This window comes from Dipodomys merriami, unplaced genomic scaffold (assembly GCF_024711535.1).
Source record: "Dipodomys merriami isolate MVZ:Mamm:240054 unplaced genomic scaffold, mDipMer1.0.p SCAF_31, whole genome shotgun sequence".
NCBI lineage: Eukaryota > Metazoa > Chordata > Mammalia > Rodentia > Heteromyidae > Dipodomys > Dipodomys merriami.
Genome location: NW_027204604.1, coordinates 6,082,050 through 6,106,611, shown reverse-complemented (window position 1 = coordinate 6,106,611; position 24,562 = coordinate 6,082,050). Strand labels below are relative to the sequence as shown.

At 40.3% G+C, this 24,562-nt stretch overlaps 1 protein-coding gene across 3 annotated transcripts in view; it reads left to right on the top strand.

The window, feature by feature from the left end:
* Traf5 (TNF receptor associated factor 5) overlaps positions 1 to 23,162 on the top strand; it is a 38,275-nt gene extending 15,113 nt beyond the window's left edge. The window contains exons 1-11 of one of the 3 annotated variants that reach the window (XM_070041560.1): positions 6,867 to 6,919; positions 8,071 to 8,289; positions 9,530 to 9,587; positions 10,872 to 10,973; positions 13,353 to 13,517; positions 14,816 to 14,893; positions 15,196 to 15,270; positions 16,206 to 16,298; positions 17,659 to 17,799; positions 19,455 to 19,623; positions 20,229 to 23,162. In XM_070041560.1, the coding sequence (XP_069897661.1) occupies positions 8,072 to 8,289; positions 9,530 to 9,587; positions 10,872 to 10,973; positions 13,353 to 13,517; positions 14,816 to 14,893; positions 15,196 to 15,270; positions 16,206 to 16,298; positions 17,659 to 17,799; positions 19,455 to 19,623; positions 20,229 to 20,806 (1,677 nt within the window). In that variant the 5' untranslated portion in view covers positions 6,867 to 6,919; position 8,071 and the 3' untranslated portion in view covers positions 20,807 to 23,162. Of the gene's footprint in view, positions 1 to 6,866; positions 6,920 to 8,070; positions 8,290 to 8,547; positions 8,745 to 9,529; positions 9,588 to 10,871; positions 10,974 to 13,352; positions 13,518 to 14,815; positions 14,894 to 15,195; positions 15,271 to 16,205; positions 16,299 to 17,658; positions 17,800 to 19,454; positions 19,624 to 20,228 lie in introns of those variants that run through there. The other 2 variants (XM_070041559.1, XM_070041561.1) reach the window with 2 other exon arrangements.
* Positions 23,163 to 24,562: the final 1,400 nt, after the last annotated feature.

Sequence of the window (24,562 nt, the reverse complement as noted above, 5' to 3'; positions counted from 1 at the left end):
TTCCCAGGCTGGCTTTGAACTGTCATCCTTAGATCTCAGCCTTCTGAGTAGCTAGGATTACAGGTGTGCGTTACAAGCACCTGGCTATTTTTTAAATTCCAAATGTTCAAAACCTTTATGAATCCAAGCAGGGTGTGGAGTGTGGGGGACTTGGGAGGTGGCATAGACATAGAGACAAAGGTAGGTCACGGAGCTTGAATTCAGGGTCTGGGCACTGTCTCTAAGCTTCTTTTGCTCAAGGCTAGCCCTCTAACACTTGAATCACAGCGCCATTTCAGCCTTTTCTGTTTATGTAGTACTGAGGAATCAAACTCAGGGCTTCATGCATGTTAATTGAGCACTCTACCACTAAGACACATTCCTAGCCCTTACCTTTCTTTCTTCAACCATAGAGTAAACTAAGATGTGTCTTTTTGTTGTAACTAGATACTATTTGTTATGTGTTCCCCAGAAATGAATGGGAAGAAATATGTGAGTTGTGGACTTAAATCGTGGCATCTACCACTATCCTTGGAATTCCTAAAAACAAAACAAAAACAAAACAAAAACTCTCCAGGAAAACATGCATCTACTTATGAAATAAAACAATAGCCTCTAAAAGAAACTAAGAAAGCAGAGTGCTGGTGGTTCATGCCTGTAATCCTAGCTACTCAAGAGGCTGAGAAGTGATACTCTTCCTTTGAGGCCTGCCCTGGCAGAAAAGTTTGTCAAACTCTTCTTCAGTTAACTAGCAAAAGCTGGAAGTAGAGCTGTGGGTCAAGTAGTAGAATTCCATTCTTCAGGGGGAAAAAATGAAGAGACAGACCCTGAATTCAAGCTCTTCTACTAGCACAACAAAAGAAAAATAAAAGAATCTCCGAGTTTTTAGAGAACAGGGAACAGATGGATGAGATTTTCTTTCATCTTTATTGGCTTGAGGTAGTAACTCCTTGGCAGGAGGAGCACAGTGCACTCATCACTGGCAGGAAAAAGGTGTTATTGACTGCAGAAAGGTGCCATACAAGCTCTATTATTAGTGGTTGTGATTTTTTTTCCCTCTTTTGTAAGAACTCAACTCCTTTTCTATTCTTCTTATATAAGCCATTATACACAGAGGGGAAGGTTTTAATAAAGTGGAGTACTTACTCATTTCTGTGAAATAGCTGTCTTGGAGTGACAGAGTTCTCTAATTAATTAGAGAACCATATTTATTAGGCAAAGCAATGTCAGCCTTTGTAGTTCTGTGGTTGGGCTCTCCTGTGGCTGAACAGAGTGGGTGGAGGCATGAGGAAACTTGAGATGCCACAGATTCTTTTATATACAAGAACATTCTCTCCTCCCACCCCCCAAGCATCTGAAGTCCCTGTCTCACAGCAGAACTACTGATTTTTTTTTAATGTTTAATGAGATATGAACAAGGTCAGCAGATGACAGCATATTCAACAGGCCTGAGAAATATACCTTGCTGTGTCTGTGAGTCACAATGGAATGGGCCCTACAGTACACTAGCTGAAAAGACACTGGCCCACGTAGCATCCTACCAGAGCAGTGCTTCCCAGATAGAACTTCAGGAGTACCGGGTTCCAGAGCAGCAACTACTGGGATAGCATGTGTGCACATCTTCCTAACTGGAGTTCAATGATCGCTTTCCATTGGTAGCTTGAAAGTGGCCATGGTAGCAGCATTTAACCACAGCAGCTAGCAGGTGCTACAGACTGAGCTTTTGCCCCAAGAAAGCAGGTCATTGCTCATGGAACTTGTGCAGCCCTGCCTGGGGATGCCTGATGCTTTTCAGGGAGTCTGTACAATTAAAACTATTTTCAAAATAATGCTAGAGCCAGGCATCAGTGGCCTACATCTGTAATCCTAGCTACTCAGGAAGCTTAGATCTGAGGGCCAAGGTCTGAAGCCAGCAAGAGCAGGAAAGTCCATAGGACTCTTACCTCCAATTAACCCTCAAGAAGCAGGAAGTAGAGCTGTGGCTCCAGTGGTAGATGCTACCCTTGAGCAAAAAGCTAAAGGACAGCAGCCAGGCCCTGAATTCAAGCCCAACACACACACACACACACACACACACACACACACACACACACACGCACACGCACACGCACACACACACACACACACACACACACACACATACACCCCACAACAATAACAAATAATAATAATGGTAGGATATCATGTGCCACTTTTGCTCTATTCACAAATGAACAATGTGGGGTGTGATGCTGTAAAAGAACAAATGTAAGAGTATACCAAGAATTTAGCTGTGTCAAAGAAGCTTCTGAATTAAATGACACTGAAACCCAGATAGACCTAAGAGATATCTACACAGTATTTCCCTAATATTAACCATTGTATCCATTGACCTCAAAACCTGTTATTATGAAAAGTACTGTGGTTTCCATTGATCCTAACTTTTCCAGAACTCCTAGATCTTAAAATAAGTTTCAGATTTAGTTCACAACTAACCCATTTCCTAGCCCTAACTCTAAACCTAATCAGAAACCTACCCAAAGAGTAAACATTAGGAAAATAAAGTGGTTTCTATTAAATTTCACATTTATTTTGCTTCTACCTACTAGTGGAAAACTTAGCATTACCCTTAACCCTAACCCTAACCCTCACCTTAATCTGAATTATACCCAAATGCTAAATATACTAGTTTTATTCATACTAACTTTGATTCAACTAGTCTTTCTTAAAATAGGTTGCAGTTTTACCCAACATCTTACCATTTTCCAACCCTAACCCTAACTAGAACACTGAGGCTAACTCTAAGCCAACTTGTACCTCAACTAGATGAAGAGAAATACTCAATTTCACATTCATCCCAACTTTTACTCAGCTTGTTGTTCTTAAATTTACTTTCAGTTTAATGCTAAATTTTCCATTTCCCTAACCCTAACTCAAACCTCAGCCAGAACCCTAACCCTAACCTTAATCCTAACCACAGCCCAGTCCTAAAATTAACAAAAAATACTCACGTTTTGACTCATCGTACTTCAGTTGTCCTTCTTGAAATAAGTTGCAGTTTGTCCTAATCCTACAGATTTCCTAACTCTAACTCTGAATCTGTCTTGTTCCCTAGCATGAACCATTGTATCCATTGCTTAGATCATGATATCATGAAAAATACTGTAGTTTCCATTGATCCTAACTTTTCCTGGACTCCTAGACCCTAAGAAAAAGTTTAAGATGTCCTAAAATTTAATCGATTTCCTAATCATAGCCAATTCTGAAACCTAACTGGAAACCTAACTCTACTTTTAACCCTAATTAACACCAAATAAAAAAGTAAGGAAAATACTGTATCTTATCTAAATTTATTTTTCTTGTAATTGTTAATAGAAATCTGTTTTACCCTTAAGCTTACACTTCCATAATCTTAACCCTAATCTTTTTTTTTTGTCGGTCATGGGGCTTGAACTCTGGGCCTGGGCGCTGTCCCTCAGCTCTTCAGCTCAAGGCAAGCGCTCTACCACTTGAGCTACAGCACCACTTCCCTTAACCCTAATCTTAACTAGAAAAGTAACTGTAAACCTCACCCTAATTACCCTTGAATGTTAAAAGCAACACAACTACACTAGTTTTTATTCAGCCTAACTTTGTTTCAACTCATCCTTCCTGCAGTTTTACCTAATGTCTTAATCTTTTTCTAACCCAACCCCAATCCTAACTGGAACACTGAGGCTAACCCTAACCCAATTGTACCTTAATCCTAATATTAATAATAATACTCTTTCAACATTCATCCTAACTCTTACTTAGTATTTAGTTCTAAATTTTACTTTCAGTTTGATACTAAATTTTCTATTTCCCTAACCCTAACCCTAGCCATAACATTGATCCCAATGAAAGACCAATCCAAAGTTAACAAAAAATGCTAGTTTTGATTCATCCTGAAACTCCAGTTGTCTTTCTTGATATGAGTTGCAGTTTACCCTTAATCCTACAGATTCCCCGACTCTAATTCTGAAGCTATCTTGTTCCCTAACATGAACCATTACATCCATTGACCTCAAAACCTGATATTATGAAAAATACTGTGGTTTCCATTGATCCTATCTTTTTCTTAACTCCTAGATCTTAAAATAAGTTTCAGATTTACTTCACAAGTAACCTTAACCCTATACCTAAACCTAAATGGAAACTTAACCATAACAGTAACCAAATTTCACTGAGGAGTAAATATAAAGAAAATACTGTGGTTTTTACTAAATTTGACATTTATTTTGTGTCTACTTATTAGTGGAAAACTCAGTATTACCATAAAGCTTACCCTTCCCTAACCCTATCCCTAACTGGAACCAAAAAAGTTACCCTCAAAGGGAATGATCCTCAAAGAGGAAATCAAAATGGTTAATACTTATGCACCAAACAATGGAGCACCTAAATACATTAAACAAGCACTGTTAGACTTACTGAACATGATAGACCCCAACACAATAATAGTGGAAAACTTTAACACTCCACTATCACCAAAGGACAGGTCAACCAAGCAAGCACAAAAGATCAGCAAAGATGTTTCTGAATTAAATGCCACCATAACCCAAATGGACTTCATGGTCATGTACAGAGTATGTCACCCAAAAACCACACAATTCACATTCCTCTCAGCAGCCTCAAATGGACCATATTCTGGGACACAAAAGCCTGTGTAAATACAAAGATATTGAGGTAACTAACTCCTTGCATCCTATCTGATCACAGTGGAATTAAACTAGTTCTCAACAACAAAAAATACCACAAATACAACAACAACAACAAAAAATAATACCACAGAAAACACTCAAACACAGGAAGACAGAACAGTACACTGCTAAACAACATGTGGGTCACTAAAGAATCAAAGCAAGGAATCAGAAATTTCTTACAATTCAATGAGAATGAAAACACATCATACCATGATCTCTGGGATTCTGCAAAAGCAGCATCGAGAAGAAAGTTCATAGCTGTAAGTATGTACATAAACAGAAACAGCACAAGTAAATAACCTCATAATACAACTGCTAGAAAAACAAGAACAAACAAATCCCAAAACAGGCTGAGAGAGATAGTAAAGATAAGGGCAGAAATCAATGAAATAGGGAGTTAAGAAAACTATAAAATCAATTAAACAAAAAGCTGATTCTTTGGGGGAAAAAAATCAATGAAATTGACAGACCACTAGCTAAACTGATGAAGAGAAGAAGAGAAGAAATTCAAATCAAAGGCCTAATATCCAAAATATACAAGGATCTCAAGAAACTAACCCCTACAAAGCTAACAAACAAATCACTAGATAGGCAAGGGAAGTAAGGAGACACTTCTCAGAAGAAGAGTTAAAAATAGCAAAGAAACACAGGAGGAAATGCTTGCCATCTTTGGCCATAAAGGAAACGCAAATCAAAACAACTCTGAGATTTCATTTCACCCCAACATCATGAATTCAAACAACAACTAATGTTGGCAGGGGTGTGGGGATAAAGGAATCCTAATGCACTGTTGGTGGGAATATATATTAGTGTAACCACTCTGGACAGCAGTGTAGAGGTCCCTCAAAAAACTAAACATAGATCTTCCCTACCACTCCTGGGCATCTACCCAGATCATCATGAGCCAGGATACTGTAAAGACACTTGCACATCCTTGTTCATTGCTGCACTATTCATAATAGCTAAATTATAGAAACAGCCTAAATGCAGTAGCAATAGATCAGTGGATCAAAAAAATTTGGTACCTATACACAATGGAATTTTACACAGTCATTAGAAAGGATCAGATTATGCCATCTGCAGGGAAATGGATTGACCTAGAACAAATCATGTTAAGTGAGGTAAGCCAAGCTCAGAGAGACAAACAGTACATTTTTCTCTCATATGCAGAAGCTAGATCGAAAATACACTGGGATGTGACACATTATACAGGACTCTAAGGCATTCACACACAGTGAGACCAAGCAATGATATTCTTAGGAGAGGAACACAAAGACATAATGCCTAGGGGATCTGATCATCTAAAATAACATTTATTGAAATGAACTGTAGGAAATGGAAACGAGGTTTTTTTTTCCTTTGTTGCTGTTTTTGTTTTCTTGTCTTGTTTATCTGTCTTTGGGGTGGTAAAAGGGAGATACAGAAATGAAGGGGAAAAGGGTAAGCAGATGCAGCAGTGGTACTCACTAGACACTATCTTGAAAATGGGAGCAGGATAGAGGGGGTGACACTGTCCAAAAAGAAATGTACTCCTGATCTGACTTATGTAACTTTTACCTCTCTCTACACCATCTTTATAATAACAATAAAAAATGGAAAGTGAATTTTTGAGGTGCTTTGTTTTGTGACAATCTATGTATAATGTTATATAAATCTTATACATACCACATCTGTGATATGTAAGTACAATATTCAAGCATCTGTCTCTACAGATGATTTTTGTTTATCTTGTATACAGACATTTTGCTTTTTTACTAGATGCTAAGTTTCCATTTGTTACTAAGAGAGAATATCTTAAAGAGCACAGTACTACCCATGTCATTTGCCACAGGTCACTTAACTGTATTTATGTAAGTCTACTTCTGGCTTCTCTATTCTGTTTTATCCATCTGTTTGTCTATTCTTTCACTGTTGATGCTTTCAATGCTGATTACTGTGGCTTTATAATTACTTTTGAATTTGAGTAGTACCAGCCTTTCGCTGTTGTTCTTTTCCTTCAGTGTTGTCTTGGCTATTCTGTGTCTTTGGGTCCTCAGTAGTGATGAAGTCACAAGGAAGAGATCTCATGGATAGGATTAGCAACCTTCTAACAGGGATGGAGGAAACTAGCTAGGCCACATACCCTTCTCTGCTGATATGTGAGGATACAACTATAAGACACCATCTTGGAAACAGAACAACCCTCACCTGACACTAAGCTTCCTGAGTGACTTGACCTTGGACTTCCCACTTCCAAAACTGTAAGAAATACATTTCTGCTCTTTATAAACTACCTTGTCTGTGCTATTTTAACAACACAAACATACTAAGACAACATCCTTTAAAAACCTGGTGTTTATCTTAATTTGGGATACTTTAGATACAATCTCATAGACTAGGTGGTTTATAAGCAATAGAAATTTATTTCTCATGTTGGGTGCTGGTGACTCACACCTGTAATCCTAGCTACTAAGGCGGCTTAGATCTGAGGATCACAGTTCAAAGCCAGCCTGGGCAGGAAAGTCCATGAGACCCTTATCTCCAATTTCACCACCAGAAAATTGAAGTGGAGTTGTGGCTCAAGCGGTAGAGCTCTAGTCTTGAGATGAAGAGCTGAAGTCAGCCACCTCCCTCACCCCCCAGCCCAGAGTTCAAGCCCTATGACCAAAAAAAAAGTTATTTCTCACATTTCTAGAGTCTGGAAGTGGAGATCATGGTACCATCATGGTCATTTCTGGTGAGGTGCACTATTACAGGTGGTAGATTTTTTTTTCTGTATCATCCCCTGGCGGTAAGAGGGAACTTTTGGCCTCTTTTATAAGGACTCTAATCTTGCTCATGAACACTCTATCCACATGGCTCAATACCTCCCCAAACCACATATACTAACAACATCACCTTGTGGATTAGGATTTCAACCTATGAATTTAACAGAGCTGGGGGCAGGAAATAAACATTCAGTCCTTCCCAATGGTAGGCAGAGCAGAAGAGAGGGAGAGAAAAGACACTGGGATTGATGGCAAGAAATTCATTTGAGTCTGCAAGACTTCTGAAGAAGTTTAACAAATATTTGTTTCAGTTCTCGATTTTAGAAGAAAAATCCAAAAGCTACAACAGTTTGATTATAATGTCGTTAACACCTGACTGTGTTTAACCCAAGCATGTGGCTGAACTATCAGGATAGTTTAACATCCTGTAAATAGTCGATGGACAAAGACCCAACCAAGGTCTGAGTCTAATAGAGCTCCTTACACCTGAGCAGTCACCTTTCCTTTGCCAGGTCCTCTAGTGGCAGGAAGTTTGCTATTGCTACTCAAAAGTCATAGAATGACCATGTAGGTCATAATGAAATAGGTAATGAACACTTGATTGCTGCAGTTTGGGTGTTTTCACACTTAATTTTCCTCCCCAGAATGGCTTATTTGGAGGAGCAAGGAGGAGTCCCCTGTGGTTTTATTCGCCAAAATTCCAGTAACTCCATTTCCTTGGACTTTGAGCCTAACACAGAGTACCACTTTGTGGAGGAATTGGAAGAGCGCTACAAGTGTGCCTTCTGCCGCTCAGTGCTTTACAACCCCCACCAGACAGGCTGTGGGCACCGATTCTGCCAGCCTTGCATCTTGTCCCTGAGGTAAGTGAGCAGAGCCTATGGATCCAGCCATAGAGGGCCAGAACCAGACAAGGGTTCCCAGTATCTGAGAGCCAACTGTGGCCACTCAAGTGTAGTCATGGTTTAGGAAATTGCTGTGGTTAGCCACAGAACCGCAGCTAGGAGGAGCTCTCCTGTGAGGTCCTGAAGAATACTCTTTGGTTTTGGTCATTCATTTATGGATATTGATCTTCTCTTAAAATTTACACAGTACCTTTCTTACAGATCTACATACACAGTGTAGTGGAAGGCGGCTGTCAGGAAGGGCTTGTATCTCATGGCATCTGTGCTTGCTGTATTGCCTTAGCTGTACTTTGCCTTGGGGTAGGGAGACTGTCACACCTTCAAGGGACCTAAATGCCAAAGATGCACTCCCTCCTGGGCATCTGCAAAAACCTGTGAGCCAGCATCTTTATCACTGTGATGAAATACTTGAGGTAATTAATTTACAAAGAGAAAAGGGTTGTTTGGAGGTTGCAGGTCATGATGGGTTGGCCCCACTGTTTTGACTGGTGATGAGGCAGCATATCCTGGTGGGAGCGTGTAATAGAGCAAAAAGCACTCACCTCATCAGCCAGAGAACAGTTCCACAGTTCCACCAATGACCACTGGGCTTTGCCTTTGAAAGGTCACTCCCACCAATTTTCTCCTTGGGGACCAAGTCTTTTAACCTATGGGCCTTTGGGAGACACCCAAGTTTCAAACTCTATCAATGTAGTGCATGCCATTTTGAGGGAGGAGACCAGGAGAGACATGGAAGCAGATGTTGGGGGCTCCTTTAAGGCAGTCATACCAGTCTTTATAAGGGGTTATTGCCTCACATTCACATTTATTCATGTTTGGACATTTAGCACCTATGGCACTTTGCTCAAATGAGCTCCATTGTGTGAAGGTGAACCATCAAAATACAGTGTAGAACAAGACCTGATGTTTGCTTTCGAGAACATCTCAGTCTAAGGCAAGGGACAGGTTATGGCACAATACAGTTAGCAAAGGACAGAGGGATTCCATGACTATTTTCTGTCAGATCCTAGAAGACGAATGGGAGTTTCTAGGCAGACTGAAAGACTGAGGAAATGGTGACCAAAGGCAGAGGAAACAGTACATGCACACAAGGACAGGTCTGCTCAGGGATAAAGCATGGCTGGGTTGCTAGGCTATTCTTAAAAGAACTGTTCAGATTAAATACCTAACTTGGCTCTATTTTTATTCTTCCCTCCAGAGAGTTAAACACAGTACCAATCTGTCCTGTAGATAAGGAGATTATCAAATCTCAGGAGGTAAGATCAGTGTTTTGATTTGGATGATAGAGAAGAAGCCAGTGTCCCAGGTTTAATTAGATGTTGAGGCTACAGATCCTCTGGATCTCAGTCTCCTGAGTAGCTAGGATTATAGGCATGAGCTACCAGTGCCCACATCCTTCTCTATACTCTTTATGATGTATTTTGCAAATGCCTCCCACAAGTCTGTACTGTGCTTACTATAACGGTCTGGAGTTGGCATACTACAAGCCTTGGGGCAAATCCCACCTACCACCTGCTTTCACATTCTTAAGTAGTTGAAAGGAGACAAAAGAAGGATGTACAAAGAAACAAACTTTTTTTTCAACTTCTTGTATTAAAAATGTTTAGAGACATATTTTTAAAAATAAGAATGTTTCAAAAAAGAATGTTTCATAATTTATGAAAGTAATTTGAAATTCAAATTTCATTGTATATCAGTAATGTTTTACTGGAACACAGTTGTGCTCGTTCACTTTTGTATTGTATATGTCAGAACTGAAATGTGATTACAGAGATGGTTGTGATGTGGCTTGCAAAGCTGAAGATATTTACTCTCTGAGCCTTTACAAGACTTGCCAACCTCTGGTTTATGTTGAAAAAAACAAGTTGGCACAACTTCGCTGACGATCTGATGATTTACTATGAGATGGGAAGCTGAAATCACAGCCCTTGGTCACAGCCCCCCACCTCTTCTGACTTTTCACAGTCCAAGTTCATCTGAGATTATTGTCGCTATAGCCTGCTCCCTTGAGCATTGAGTTATCTGTCTGTTGGAAAGTATGTGTCTGAAATAATCTTTCCCTTTCCCTTTCTCTTTCCCTTTCCCTTTCTCTTTCCCTTTCCCTTTCTCTTTCCCTTTCCCTTTCTCTTTCCCTTTCCCTTTCCTTTCCCTTTCATTGTGTGCCAGTACTGGGGCTTGAACTCAGGTCCTTGTGCTCTTGCTTGTCTTGTTTGCTCAAGACTAGCACTCTACCACTTGAGCCACAGCTTCACTTCTGACATTTTGGTGTTTAATTGGAGATAAGAAAATAATGGATATGTCTACCTAGGCTAGCTTTGGACTGTGATCCCCAGATCTAAGCTTCATGAGTAGCTAGGATTATAGCATAAACCACTGGCCCTAGTTGAGTCAATCTTTTCTTGAAAAGTGGTGGTGTGATATTTCCATTCCAACCAGCATTTGGAAGTCTCCATCTGACTTTTGAGATGTGTAAAGACCAAACTAATAACATCTTCATTTTCATTGTTTTCAATATAAGACCTGTTGTGTTTATCTTTTAGGTGTTTAAAGACAACTGCTGTAAAAGGGAGGTCCTCAATTTATATGTGCATTGCAAAAATGCGCCTGGATGTAATGCCAAGGTTATTTTGGGACGATACCAGGTTGGTATTACTTATAACCACTATCCTTCCAGTGGCATGCACTAAACTCTGATGGCACAGTTCCTGGATGAGCAGGGAGAGTTGTTCTCAGTGCTTTCCCAGGCCAGCAACTCATTGAGCCCCAGTATCATACCAAGGTGTACCTTAAATGAAGGGGTTCATTCTCCCTGGAGTGTAGTGAGGACATGTTATATATGCTTACAATCCTGTATTGTGGGTTAGGGATCATTAAGCCAAAAAAGGGGGGGGGATATGCCAGGCCAAAGGAAAGCTCAAGCAAAGATGTACCATTTGGGGGAACTGTGAAGCATTTTGGAACCCTGTGGCCGGAGCACAGGAAGTGCATACTCCCCAGTTCCTCGTGCTGTGAAGGCTGCGGGTAGGCTGCAAGGCAGGGCACCCAGACCAGGAAGCACTGAGATGAAATGCAGACGGCCAGGTGTGGAAGCACAGGTGACGAGGAGTTGAGTTCCTGTGAAATGAAACTGTCCAAGCTGCTTTTCCATCCATCTGGAGAAGGCTGTTAATAGAAAGCTATTAATGTCACCCTGCCTGGAAGGTCCATATCAGTTGTGATCACAGGACAGTGACTAAGACTCAGGCATCTTTAGCTTCCACAGAATTGCTTCAAGGCTGCTGAAATTTCCCCTCCCACCCACGCAGTCTGAACACGTATTTGGAATGAGTCAGTAGTTTCTCCATCCACCACCCAGCCTCCAAAGCCCCTAGGCCCTGAGGTGTAAAAAAACGGTAAATGACTTCCTTATTGGCCCAGGGAATGCTTTGGAGGCTGGCAGGATTTTGCTGCCAAAGCGAGACAATCCTTTGCCCTAAGCTTTGAGTGACAGGTCCTATAGCAAGGCCACTTTTCCAGCTTTGGTGTCACAAAGCCTGCAAAGGAAGTGGGATGCAACAGAAGCCCATTTGTAATGAAGGGACCACAGACTTCTGGAGAACCGGCACCGGTTTCTTTCCACTGGTTTCCTCTGTATTCCCAATTCATAGCCCCACCCCTTGTGTAGTGAGGTGTACAGCCCTTGTGGTGGATGTTCACTGTTGGGGCGAGGGGTAACAGCCGTGCATTTTGGAGAGTCTAGTTTTAATTGTTATTGCCATTTGTTTCTTAGGAAACAATTGCTATAATCTTTATCATGCTGATGAAGCTGTTCTCTCTCTCTCTCCCTTCAGAGAAGGAGCTTCAAGTTGCTTCTGTTAGGAGCCAGATAGTAAATATTTTAGACTTGGCAGGCTATATAGCCTCTGTCACAATGACTGAGCCTTGCCACGTTGCAGGGAAGCACAGAGGCATTAGACAAACTGTGATTTACAACGATAAGGAGCAGGCCATATCCGGCCTATGGGCTTTAGGGTACCAATTCTGCTTAGAAGGATCTGCAGGGAACAGCTCACTAAAACTCCCTTCCTTTATTGACTCAGGACATACCCTCTTCTTTCTTCTTTTCCCCTGCCCCATCACTTACATATCTGCTGTGCAGAGGCCAGTCCAAGGAGCTGAGAGTGGGAATGGAGAGTGCACAAAAGAAACAAAAATGCAGCAACTGCTCATGCTTCTAATCCTAGCTACTCAGGAGTATGAGATCTGAGATCCATGGTTCAAATCCAGCCCAGGCATGAAAGTCCATGAAATTTTTATCTCCAGTTAACCACTAAAAAGCTGGAAATGGTGCTGTGGCTCAAGTGGTCGAAGGCTAACCTTGAACAAAAAAGACTAAGGGACAGTATCTAGGCCCTGAGTTCAAGCCCCATTACTAACATGAAACAGAAAAGAAACAAAAATATCGCTGGGGCATAGCACAGGTATTATACTGCTTGGCTAGCAAAGTGCAAGATCCTGAGTTCAATCCCCAGTATCACAAAAAAAGATCTGACATTTATATTAATACTAGGTATCTATAAGCCATGTCTTAGGAAGGCTGAGGTAGGAGGATCATGAGTTCAAAGCCAGCCTGGGCCATACAGTGAGATGCAAAAAAAAAAAAAAAAAAAAACAGATTGGAAAATAAAATAAACAAAATACCTTCAATGAACTAAAGAACAAATTGGCAAGCCTCAAAGAGATACTCCAGAACTGGTCTGTGACTATGAGAGGGTCACTGGATCATCTAAAATCTCTTCCCATCTTCCCTTTTCCTCCTCCTTTCCACCACACTGCCATCCAAGCTGCCCTCCCTCCCCCCTCTTCCCCCCACCCCCCAGCAGAAGCAGTAATAGCTGGAAGGGACAGCTGGAAGAGACTGTCTGGCCTGGCCTGCCTGTGCCAGCCTCTCTGTCCTGCTGAGGCTCCTGTGATCTGGTCTTTGGTAGGACTTGCAGGCTGCTCACCATGAGCCGGCCCCACTGGCCTGTTGTCTATTGCAGGATCATCTCCAGCACTGCTCATTTCAGCCTGTGTCCTGTTCCAATGAGAACTGCTGGGAAGTCCTGCTCCGAAAAGATCTGAAAGAACACTTGAGCGCACACTGTCAGTTTAGAGAGGAAAAATGTCTTCATTGCAAAAAGAACGTGGTCACAATCAATCTGCAGGTATAAAGAATCACTGTCTTTATGGGGCTCATCTGCAGCGTGAATCAGTGGGGTGCCTGAAGCACATTCTGTGCTTCCTTGTGTATGGAATCAGGCCTAAAGAAGTTTAGCGAGAAGCTCCATGAGGTGCTCAAAGCTATTTTTTTCATAGCAGAGCTCTGTTCATGTATCAGTAACAAAAATAGCATTTGAGTTGGGCACTAGTGTCTCAAACCTGTAATTCTAACTACTCAGGAGATCTGCTGAGATCTGGAGGATCACAGCTTGAAGCCAGTCCAGGTAGCAAAGTCTGCAAGACTCAATTTCCAAAATAACCAGCAAAAAGCCAGTCTGGTGGTATGGCTGAAGTAGTAGAGTGCCAGAAGAAAGCTGAGCAAGAGCTCAAAACTCTTGAGTTTAAATCCTGGCACTAGAAAAAAAGAAAGTGCTGAGTAACAGTGGCTCATGCCTGTAATCCTAGCTACTCAGGAAGCTGAGATCTGAGGATCATGGTTTGAAGCCAGCCCAGCCAGTCCATGAGACTCTTATCTCCACTAAAATTACCAAAAAAGCCAGAAGTGAAGCTATAGCTCCAGTGGTAGAGCATTAGCCTTGAGCACAAATGCTTTAGGGATAGTGCCCAGGCCCAGAGTTCAAGCCCCAGGACAGACAATAAGTAAGTAGCATTTGAGTACCTGCTGTGTGTGTGAACGTGGAGGGAGTGGTGAGAGGCCTGGGCCCCTGGGAGGGAAAGGCAATTGCTGCCCTCCCTCCAGGTTCTGTAATCTACCTAGAGAGGTGGGGTGAGCCAGGAAAGAGACCACAGGCACCTTGTACATGCAAAGGAGCCACTCTGATAATTCCTCATCTACTGCCTGCCTCCAGTTAAGTACTCTTTGACCTTCTTTCAGAATAACTGGAATATTAACTTCGCCCCACCCCCAGCCAGTCCTGGGGGCTTGAACTCAGGGCCTGGTTGCTGTTCCTGAGCTTCTTTTGCTCAAAGTCAGTACTCTACCACTTGAGCCACAGTGCCACCTCTGGCTTTTTCTGTTTACGTGGTACTGGGGAATTGAACCCAGGGCTTCATGCATGCTAGTCAAGCACAAGCACTCTACCACTAAGCCACATTCCCAGCCCTGGAATATTAACTTTTTAATTGATTTCCTTTATACCAAGAAAGCAGACATCTTTAATCCTTTTTAGAAGGAGGCCTATGGAAGGCAAGCTGTCTGACTTATAACTCCAGAGACCTATGTAGGATCACTGTCCCCTGAAGAGAGCCTCTGCTTCCTTTCATGCCACTTTGTCTATTTCAGAATCACCTGGAAAACTTGTGTCCGGAGTACCCAGTTATTTGTCCCAACAAGTGTTTGCAGATTATTCCCAGAACCAAGGTAACTGTAAATAATCATCTCCAAAGATTTTTCACAAGATAAACTTCAGGCAGTGGTTTTGATGTGTTTGATCAAATCCATATGCAAAGTCCTCAGGTTTAAATTAATCTCCACAATAACTGTGTCTCTTGTCTTTCCTTCCCCTTTCTCTACAAACTTCTCAGCGTTCATCCCTGGTTTCCTATCCTTGCTGGGTTCCCTCCCCTCCTCCTACACCCTTAGCTTCCCACTTGCTGCACTGAGACCAGGCAGCTGGAGAGTCAGTGATGAATTTCTATAGCTTGAAGCTGTCCATTTTGTAGGTGAATGAACACCTTGCAGTGTGTCCTGAGGCTGAACAAGATTGCCCTTTTAAACACTATGGCTGTACTGTAAAGGTAGGGGTGCTTTTTTGTATCTGCCTTGATATTCCATTGTGTAAGTCACTTGGCTAATTTATTTTACTTGGATTCCATTCAGGATATAGAAGGACTTTTAAGACATTAATTCTATTAATCAAGGTACCAAGGTTCTCCAGAGAAACAAAACCAATACATGTGATATATATGATGTATATGTATATAAGATGTGTATATATATATATATATATGATATAAATGATGTATGTATATTCGATTGTGTATACATATAGTAGATATATAGGGATATTTAGTCTAAGAGATTGGATCATTAGCAAGTTATTGGCAAGTAGAACATCTGCAAGGCTGGCCAGCAATCTGGAAAGCAGAAAGGACTTTCTATGTTTCAGTTTTCAGTTTCTAGTTTCAGTCTTTTCCAGGAAACTTTAGTTTTTGCTCTTAAAGCCTTCTACAAGGCTTTAACCCACATTTTGGTTGAGTAATCCTCTTGAGATATAATTGTTTAATCACAACTATAAAATAGCTCCACAGCAGTATCTAGATTAATTGTGACCAAACAACTAGGTACCCCAGCCTAATTGGTTGACACATGAAATTAATCATCACAATAATTATTTCTGGGGTTGGAGGCACGATTCAGTTGGTAGAGTACCAGCCAATGAATGAAACATCAGGTACTGAGTTCAAGTGCCAGTCTCACCGCCCCGCCCCCACCAAGTAATTATTTCCAGTTCTAGCTTAATACGGAGAGAACCTAGGATTCCATCTGGGTACTGTAGAATCTTAAAGCTGGAAAAGGATCCAGGTAGAATCATTTTTTTTCCTGCCACTCACCTAGAATGGTTGCATGTTTAAAGTCATAAAGTCAGCAGAGTTGCTATGCTTCTGCATTAGCTGCATATCCCACTGCCTCCCCTTCTCAATAACTAGACCTCTTTCTCTCTGTATTGAAGGATAAACGGGGGAATCTGCAAGAACATGAACAGTCAGCCTTGCGGGACCACATGCTTCTGGTTTTGGAAAAGAACTTCCAGTTAGAAGGGCAGGTAAGCCTTCAAGGAACCACATATGATGAGGAGCCATGGAATGGTTGGTCTGCTCTGTGTTAGTGGTTTTACTCCCTCTCTGTTTCAGTGTAAGTCGACTAGAGATAGATGTTTTTCTACTATGTGGCTAAACAGGCTTCATAGGATTATCAGACATAAACATTAGAAGGAGTTTTTGAAATATTTCCAGCTTCTCACTTAACAGATGAAGTAACTAAGCTCAGAGTAATGTTACTGCATTTGTAATTTAAAGTGGCAGAGTTCAGTATCAAGCCCATTCCTCTGATTGTGACTCTCCTCTGATTCATATTGCCTCTGCAACCTGTCCACATGCTCTTCTGTCATCACTATCTGGCACCTAGCAGGTGCTTGATACTTTTAAATGGGTGTGACCATAATAGTCAATTATCTATTGGGGCAATGCAGATTTTATAAATTTCATTCTAAACTGTCTTAGAGAAGCTTTACAACTTGAAAAATGACTACTTATACATACATGCATACATACATACATATATAACATACAGACTTATTTCACTAATCTGTGATTATCAAGTGAAATTGCGAATTCCGATGCAATGTTCATAATGCCTGAACATTCACTGTAGACCTCAAATGCTGATGCTGATGAATATTATGAGAATCAACTATTTTGTTAGAACATCTCAGAAGATCAGAGTTTTCACGTGCACATAAATCAGAAACCTATTCATCTTCAGAGGGGTTGAATTTTATTATTGCAGATTATTTTATGGTACCTGATTTCATATTAAAAGTTAGTGTTAGAAGTCAAGCACTGGTGGCTCACAACTGTAATCCAAGCTACTCAGGAGGTTTGAGGATCATGGTTTGAAGCCAGCCTGGGGAAGAAAGGTGAGGTGCCTCTTATAAGATTCCAACAGCTCTCAGCCTCCTGAGTAGTTTGGATTACAGTTTCGAGCCACCAGTGCCTCTTTTTCCTCATTGTAAAATGGGTTTTTGAAGAGTAAAAGACCTAATGGATATATAAGGGTAGCATAGAAATTCAGCAAATTTTAGCCATTATTACATAACATCTAACGTGGGGGCTATCAGCACTCTTTCTGCATAATAAGCACACACTGAATGGATGAAGTGAACTAGTATAGTCAAGTGATGTCACTGTCATTAGATGACCCTTCACAGTGTGTTTGTTGGGGACAGCACAGGCTGATGAAAAATTCAGAGGCTCTATTGTGTTTGGAAGTACTTGCAGATATCTTCCTAGAAATATATATGCATTTTTTCCCATAGGACCACGTTCTGACATGCAAGTACTATTTTAAATTACATGCATGCATTTCAGTGACCTCATTTTCCTCATTAACATTCTTGTTATTAGATTTCTGATTTATATAAGAGCCTTGAACAAAAAGAACATAAGATCCAGCAGCTAGCAGACACTGTGGAGAAATTTGAAAAAGAGTTCAAGCAGTTTGCACAGTTATTTGGCAAAAATGGAAGCTTCCTCTCAAACATCCAGGTGAGACAGTCTTTCTTTTAATTTTTCAAATGGAAACTTTTTCAAAGATACAGAAAAACTACAAAGAAACCCCTGCCTATATTCTCATTGTCAGTATTTTATCCCATTTACTATAGTACTGGTGCCCTTCCCCTCTCCTTCCCTCCACCCCTTGAAAAAAGGGAGATGTGTGAGAGAGAGACAGAAAGAGAGAGAGAAAGAAAGAGAGAGAGGAATGTTGTATGTTCTTTCCAAGTTATTGAATATATTATGGCCTTTTACCTCTGATATTTCAGTATGTATTTCCTGAGAATAAAGATCATCTTGCCGGGTGCTAGTGGCTGATGCCTGTGATCCTAGCTACTCAGGAGGCTGAGATCTGAGAATCATGGTTAAAAGCCAGCCTGAGCAGGAAAGTCCATGAGACTCTTAACTCCAATTAACCACCAGAAAACCAGAAGTGGAGCTGTTGCTTCAGTGGAAGAGCGCTCACCTTGAGCTGAAGAGCTCAGGGACAGCACCCAGGCCTAGAGTCCAAGCTTACAAAAAAAAAAAAAATATATCATCTCTTGTATTACCCAGTACACTTAGCAATATCAGTAAATTATTTAATAATTATACAATACTTCCATAAAGTTTATGGCAATTCAAGTTTCAATTAATATTGGTTAAATATTACTGTTTCAGATACATTGAAGTCTGCTCTGCATTTTGTAGATAGCAAAACAAAACCATTGATTCTCTTGGGAAGAGAATGCTTGATTTTCTTTTTTACTTTTTTATTTAAGTAATTGTACAAAGAGGTTTCAATTTCATGAGAACAATGCATCTGGATCAGTGTCACCCTTTCCGTCATTCAATGCCACCCTTTCCCTCATTCCCCCCATATGAGAAATAAACATCACTAAAATATAGCCAAAGAAGTTACTTTCTAAATCATAAGTGGATTCCTAATGAGTAAATGTCTATCATGATTATAAAGAAATTTTATTGAAATTTGGAATTTGAAAGTTGGATTATCCCAGAAAATCTGGACCACAGAATTTCCATACTTAGTCACATATTTTATGTATACATATATATGCAATACACATATTATACATGTATATAGAGATGTATGTACATCTATACATACATGCATAGGTATGTGTGTCCTGAAAAAAGAAATGCATCATTTAATACTTCAATTCTGACCTTTTCTCTAGTATGGCATTAGAATTAAGTCACTCAGAAGAAGACAGTTTTATTTAATCTCGTTTACCTAAGAGAGCAGTTGGATACACAGGCCTGCTCCAGGCTTTCTATGTCACCTGCAGTGCTCAGGCCAAAATAAGTGGCCTGTTCTAGCTCACTTGTCCTTTTAGCAGAACAGGAAGAAAATGGTAAGATGAGAGAAGAAACAAGAGAACAGATATATCAAGGTGAGTTAGGGAACCAAGAACAGAGAACTTTAAGGAGTAGTCAAATAACATAGGGAAACATCAAAGATTTGGGATAGGAGTGGAGGAGAACAATAATGAGGGACTTGTTTCAACAGCCCTTACTGAGTTTTCTCTTCTGCACTAGGTATTTTTCATTTCATTAATTAACTGTAAAGTGTGTAAGCTGAAAAAACTAATCTCAATGAATTACTACTTATTATCTATATTTTTATATGATCCATTTTGTTCTGGAAGGTTCTTGCCAGTCATATTGACAAGTCTGCTTGGATAGAAGCTCAAGTACATCAGTTACTGCAAATGGTTAACCAGCAACACAATAAATTTGACCTGAAGCCTTTGGTAGAAGCTGTTGATACAGTGAAACAGAAAATCACTCTGCTGGAAACCAATGATCAAAGATTAGGTATGTCTCATATTTTACTTCTTTCAGTAACATGTTCGTCTTCATGTGTTCATGAATGAGCAAATGCCTTGCCAGTCACATCTCTCCAAGAAAAGCAGTGGTTGAATTTGTGAAAAAGAAAGGAGATTCTGGCTGCTCAAGGAAACACCAGGGAGGCCCTAAATTGGGGTGTAAACACACAGGAAACAGAAGCCAGGAAATCCCAAGAACAGGAAGTGGAGTGCTGATTTTTAAGGAGTGGATAATGAGAATCTAAGGAAGAGATGTGAGGGGAATGACTGTTTTAGGTGTGGAAAATAAAAGAGGAACTGGCTATTTAAAAAGTCTTCTATTTAGAATGGTGTGGGCTCATACTAGGCAAACATTCAGTGATTTCTTGAACTGTGGCAAGCTCTGGTTTTAGAGCACATATTCCAGTTTTCTTGGCACCAGTTTACCAAGAATGTGATTATCACTGAGTTCATATAAGAGGTCCACCCATGAACACTGAATTCAACTCATCTTTCAGATGCCAGGATTTTATCGGTTCTCTTCAGGTTAGGACAACATTCAAAGACAACTTACCAGGCCCATGTTTAAGGCTCATTTTGGTTTTTCCTTTGCAGTTGTTTTAGAAGGGGAGACAAATAAGCATGATGCACACATTAATATTCATAAAGCACAGCTGAATAAAAATGAAGAACGATTTAAACTGCTGGAGGGTGCCTGCTATAATGGGAAGCTCATTTGGAAGGTGACAGATTACAAGCTGAAGAAGAAGGAGGCAGTGGACGGGCACACAGTGTCCATCTTCAGTCAGCCCTTCTACACCAGCCGCTGTGGCTACCGGCTCTGTGCTAGAGCCTATCTAAATGGAGATGGGTCCGGGAAGGGCACGCACCTGTCCCTGTACTTTGTGGTGATGCGAGGAGAGTTTGACTCATTATTACAGTGGCCATTCAGGCAGCGAGTGACCCTAATGCTATTGGACCAGAGTGGCAAAAAGAACCACATTATGGAGACCTTCAAAGCTGACCCCAATAGCAGCAGCTTTAAAAGGCCTGATGGAGAGATGAACATTGCATCTGGTTGTCCCCGCTTCGTGGCTCACTCCACTTTGGAGAATGTCAAGAACACCTACATTAAAGATGACATTCTGTTCTTGAAAGTGGCTGTGGATCTCACTGACCTCGAGGATCTCTAATCACTGTTTATGAGGTGATAAGAAAACTTCTTGGGTCCAAAAGCATGAAGGAGGACACAACTGTTATTGTATTGACCTGGTTGTCAGATTCAGTGTATAGTGTGTGTGTATAGTGTGTGTGTGTGCAGTACTGGTGCTTGAATTCAGAGCCAGAGCCTTCTCTCTTAGTTTTGTTTTGTTTTTTTTTTTGCTCAAGACTGGCTCTCTACCACTTGAGCCACACCTCCACTTTTGGCTTTCTCCTAGTTAATTGGAGATGAGTCTCACAGGCTTTCCCACCCAAGCTGGCTTAGAACCCTGATCCTCAGATCTCAGCCTCTTAAGTAGCTATGATTGTAAGTGTATATCTGCTTTTAATATTTAAAGTTAGGCTGCTGTTTTGAAGTTTGCCCTTCCCCAAATTGGGATTTTTACTACAAATCTAAAAGCTCTTTCAATTTTATACTGATTAAATCAGTCCTGCAGTATTTGATTAAAAAAAAATTTAAAGTTAGCTTAAAACTTCTGAAGTGTAGTGAATTTCTGAAGTCTTCTCTTTACATTTTACTATGCCTCCATTTGAAACTTAAGACTCTTAGAATATGTTATTTATATTTTCATATCTTATGTAATATGATTAGTTTCTTGAAAATAAAGCCTGGGGCTTATCTCTTTTACTGATGCTGAGTGAAATATCTCAGGCTTCCTGTAGTACTGAGTATTATTGAGAATAGAGTGCTGGCAGAATTTACAGTTGAAATTGATTTTGTATTTATTTTGTTTGGCCTGATGATTCTACACCTGACTATAAGCCCATAAAAGTCATTTTAAAAAAAACAACAGGCTCTTCCAGCTAAGTAGTTCCCAATATGTAGTTTTAAGATAAATTCCCTATTTAGACCCAATTTCTTTAGTTAAATGCTAATTTGGAGGAATTAGTACACCTCTAAGTATTTTTTTAAATAAAATTTACCATCAGTCTGCACTTAGCTTTGCAGACACATAAAGCATTTCATTCTCCCTACTGAAGCAAAGTAGAAAGTGCTGGATAGTATATATTTAAAGAAATAGAGCCAGGAAATAAAATCTGAAACTCATATTTTGATAGGTTCAACTGTGTGAAAACTGTCATAGGTCAAAAATGGACAAGTACTTTAATAAGTCAACAAAATAGATAAGTGTGTGTATGTGTATGTATGTGTATATACAAATCATGTGAAAGCATTTTATAATAATTGTGAATTGCTGGGAGAAAATGTATTACAGAATGTATTACACCATAAAGAAAATGCTATAAATGGATAAAAAGAAGCTAAAATCTAGGGGGGAAAACCATTGCATTTTCTACAGGTGATAGAAGTGCTCCAATCCAAAGGTGACTACTAAACACAGTATCTCCTGTTTTGGGGAGGGATTGGGGATTTAGCTCAGTGGAAGAGTGCTTGCCTGGCAAGTACAGGCCCTGAGTTTAGTCCTCGACACCTCAAAAACAAAAGGGCAACTATTCTTTTGAGAAACCTTTTGAATTTACAAACTGACATGAAAATTGTCATAAACTTGAGATGTTTCTTGATGGATGGAGTCCTGAGTATTTTGTGAAGAACAGAAACATAATGTTCTTATGATCTGTCTGGTCTCAGAGTATATATACAAATCAAGATGAGTCCTTAACTTTCCTGATAAGCCTGAGTTTAAACAAATTTCCCTGGTTGGAAAGGCATCATTATACCATTTTCCGCAAGTACGTGTAGGTTGGCCCTTTTGAGCTTTCAAGGACAAGCTTTGACCAAGGGCCACTATGGAACAGCTCACTTAGGTGATAAACAGGCATCTAACAATTTCTGAACAGTTAACCCTATTGCAGAAATGAAACTTGCTCGACCAGCTTCAGAAATGACAGGAACTCTATCTCTTCTGGAATTTTCAAGATGCCAAAGGTTTATACGTATTACATTAATCATCCAAAGGATTAAGTTCAAAGAAATGGGAACAGAATTTAAATATACTAAAGAACTATACTATGGCTGCTGGTGAATTCTGGTACAGTTGATAGATCAATGCATCACCTGAAACTTAGTACATATTGCTCTAGCCCACAAGGCCATTGGGATTCTACACATTTGTTTGCACTGTCTATAATCATGTCCAAGGTTACTTTTTGTATCTTCCAGAGCAGATCAAATTGTGTAAATAATTAATTTTAGGCAATTGTAAAAAACACATTTTTCAAGTTAGTGTCAAAATGTTGATTTTGCATTTTAACCCACTTCAGTGCATATAAAGTATGTCATGATGTGGTTTGCTTAGAAGTTTAGAGTGTTTATATCACTAGTGATTAAATGATCACAGAAAACTAAAAACTCTTAATTTTTACAAAATAAAGCCTTTTTTAAAAAAAATTGGAGCTGCTGTATACTAGTGGTTCATGCCTATAATCCTAACTAGTCAGGAGGCTGAGATCTGAGAATTGAGGTTCAGAGCCAGTCTGGGCAGAAAAGTCCCAAGGACTCTAGCTCCAATCAGCAAAAAGCTGGAAGCGGAGTTGTGACTCAAGCAGTAAGCGTGCAAGCTGTGAGCAGAAAAGAAATGGAGCAAGAGGGGCTGGGAAGATGGCTCAGTGGTAGAGTGCTTGCCTTGCATGCATGAGGCCCTGGGATCAATTCCTCAGTACCAAATAAGCAAAAAGAAAAAAGCCGGAAGTGGTGCTGTGGCTCAAGTGGTAGAGTGCTATCCTTGAGCTGAAGAGCTGAGGGACAGCGCCCAAGTCCAGAGTTCAGGCCCCATGACTGGACCCTCCCCCCCCCAAAAAAAGCAAGGGAGCAAGAGAACAAAGACAATTCAAGCCCTAGTACCAGAAAACAAACAAATGAAAAAATCCCCTTCGATCAACAAAAACTATTGTATCATGAGTTTTTTAAAAATCTGTATCACTAAGATTTAAATTTTTATCTCCATTTTGATCTAATGTTGGCTCTTGATACAGTGGCATAAAACAAAGAATATCCTTGAGAAAAGTATGGATTAAAGTGCAGGGTTGTGGAGATGAATATTAATGTGAATTCTGACCCTTGATCTATAAATTTGAGGTTTTCAGAGAAGACATAGTCACAGATATTCTACTTACAGTGCCAGTCTGAATATAAATAAACAAGGAGCAAAGTATAACCTTTCCATGTCCCTGGACAATCACTGCATACCACTGTACCTCTTTTCTCTACCAAAGTAGTTGGAGACACTGGTCTTGATCCTTTTTTTTTTTTTTTTTTTTTGGTATACTTGCTAGGTAGGCCATCTGTTGCTTGAGCCTTGCCTACAGCTCTTTTTGCTCTGGTTATTTTTGAGGTAGATCTGAGTTTTGTGCCTGGAATGCAAATTTATACTTCTTGCCATAGTTAGAATGACATATATAAAATATACACCCACCCACCTTTTCTGTTGAGGTATGGGGTATGGTGAACTTTTGTTGCCCAGCCTGGCTTAGAACTGAAATCTTCTCAGTCTAAGCTTACTAAGTAGTTAGGGTGCCAGGCAGGAGTGACCAGTCCTCAAACTGGTCGAGATAAAGATTAGCGGGATGTACAAGAATAGTGAAGTTATTGGGGGAAAATATATTTTATAGGAGGAGAAAGAGGAGCCCACAGAACATCTGGAGAAGGAATGATCAGAGGTAAGAGAAGAGTACCAAGGGAGGTAGGAAGAGAAAACTATCAACCCTAGGAACAGCAGTTGCTCCCAGCATACCCTATTCTTGACCTCCGTAGACCCCCTACTGCTGAG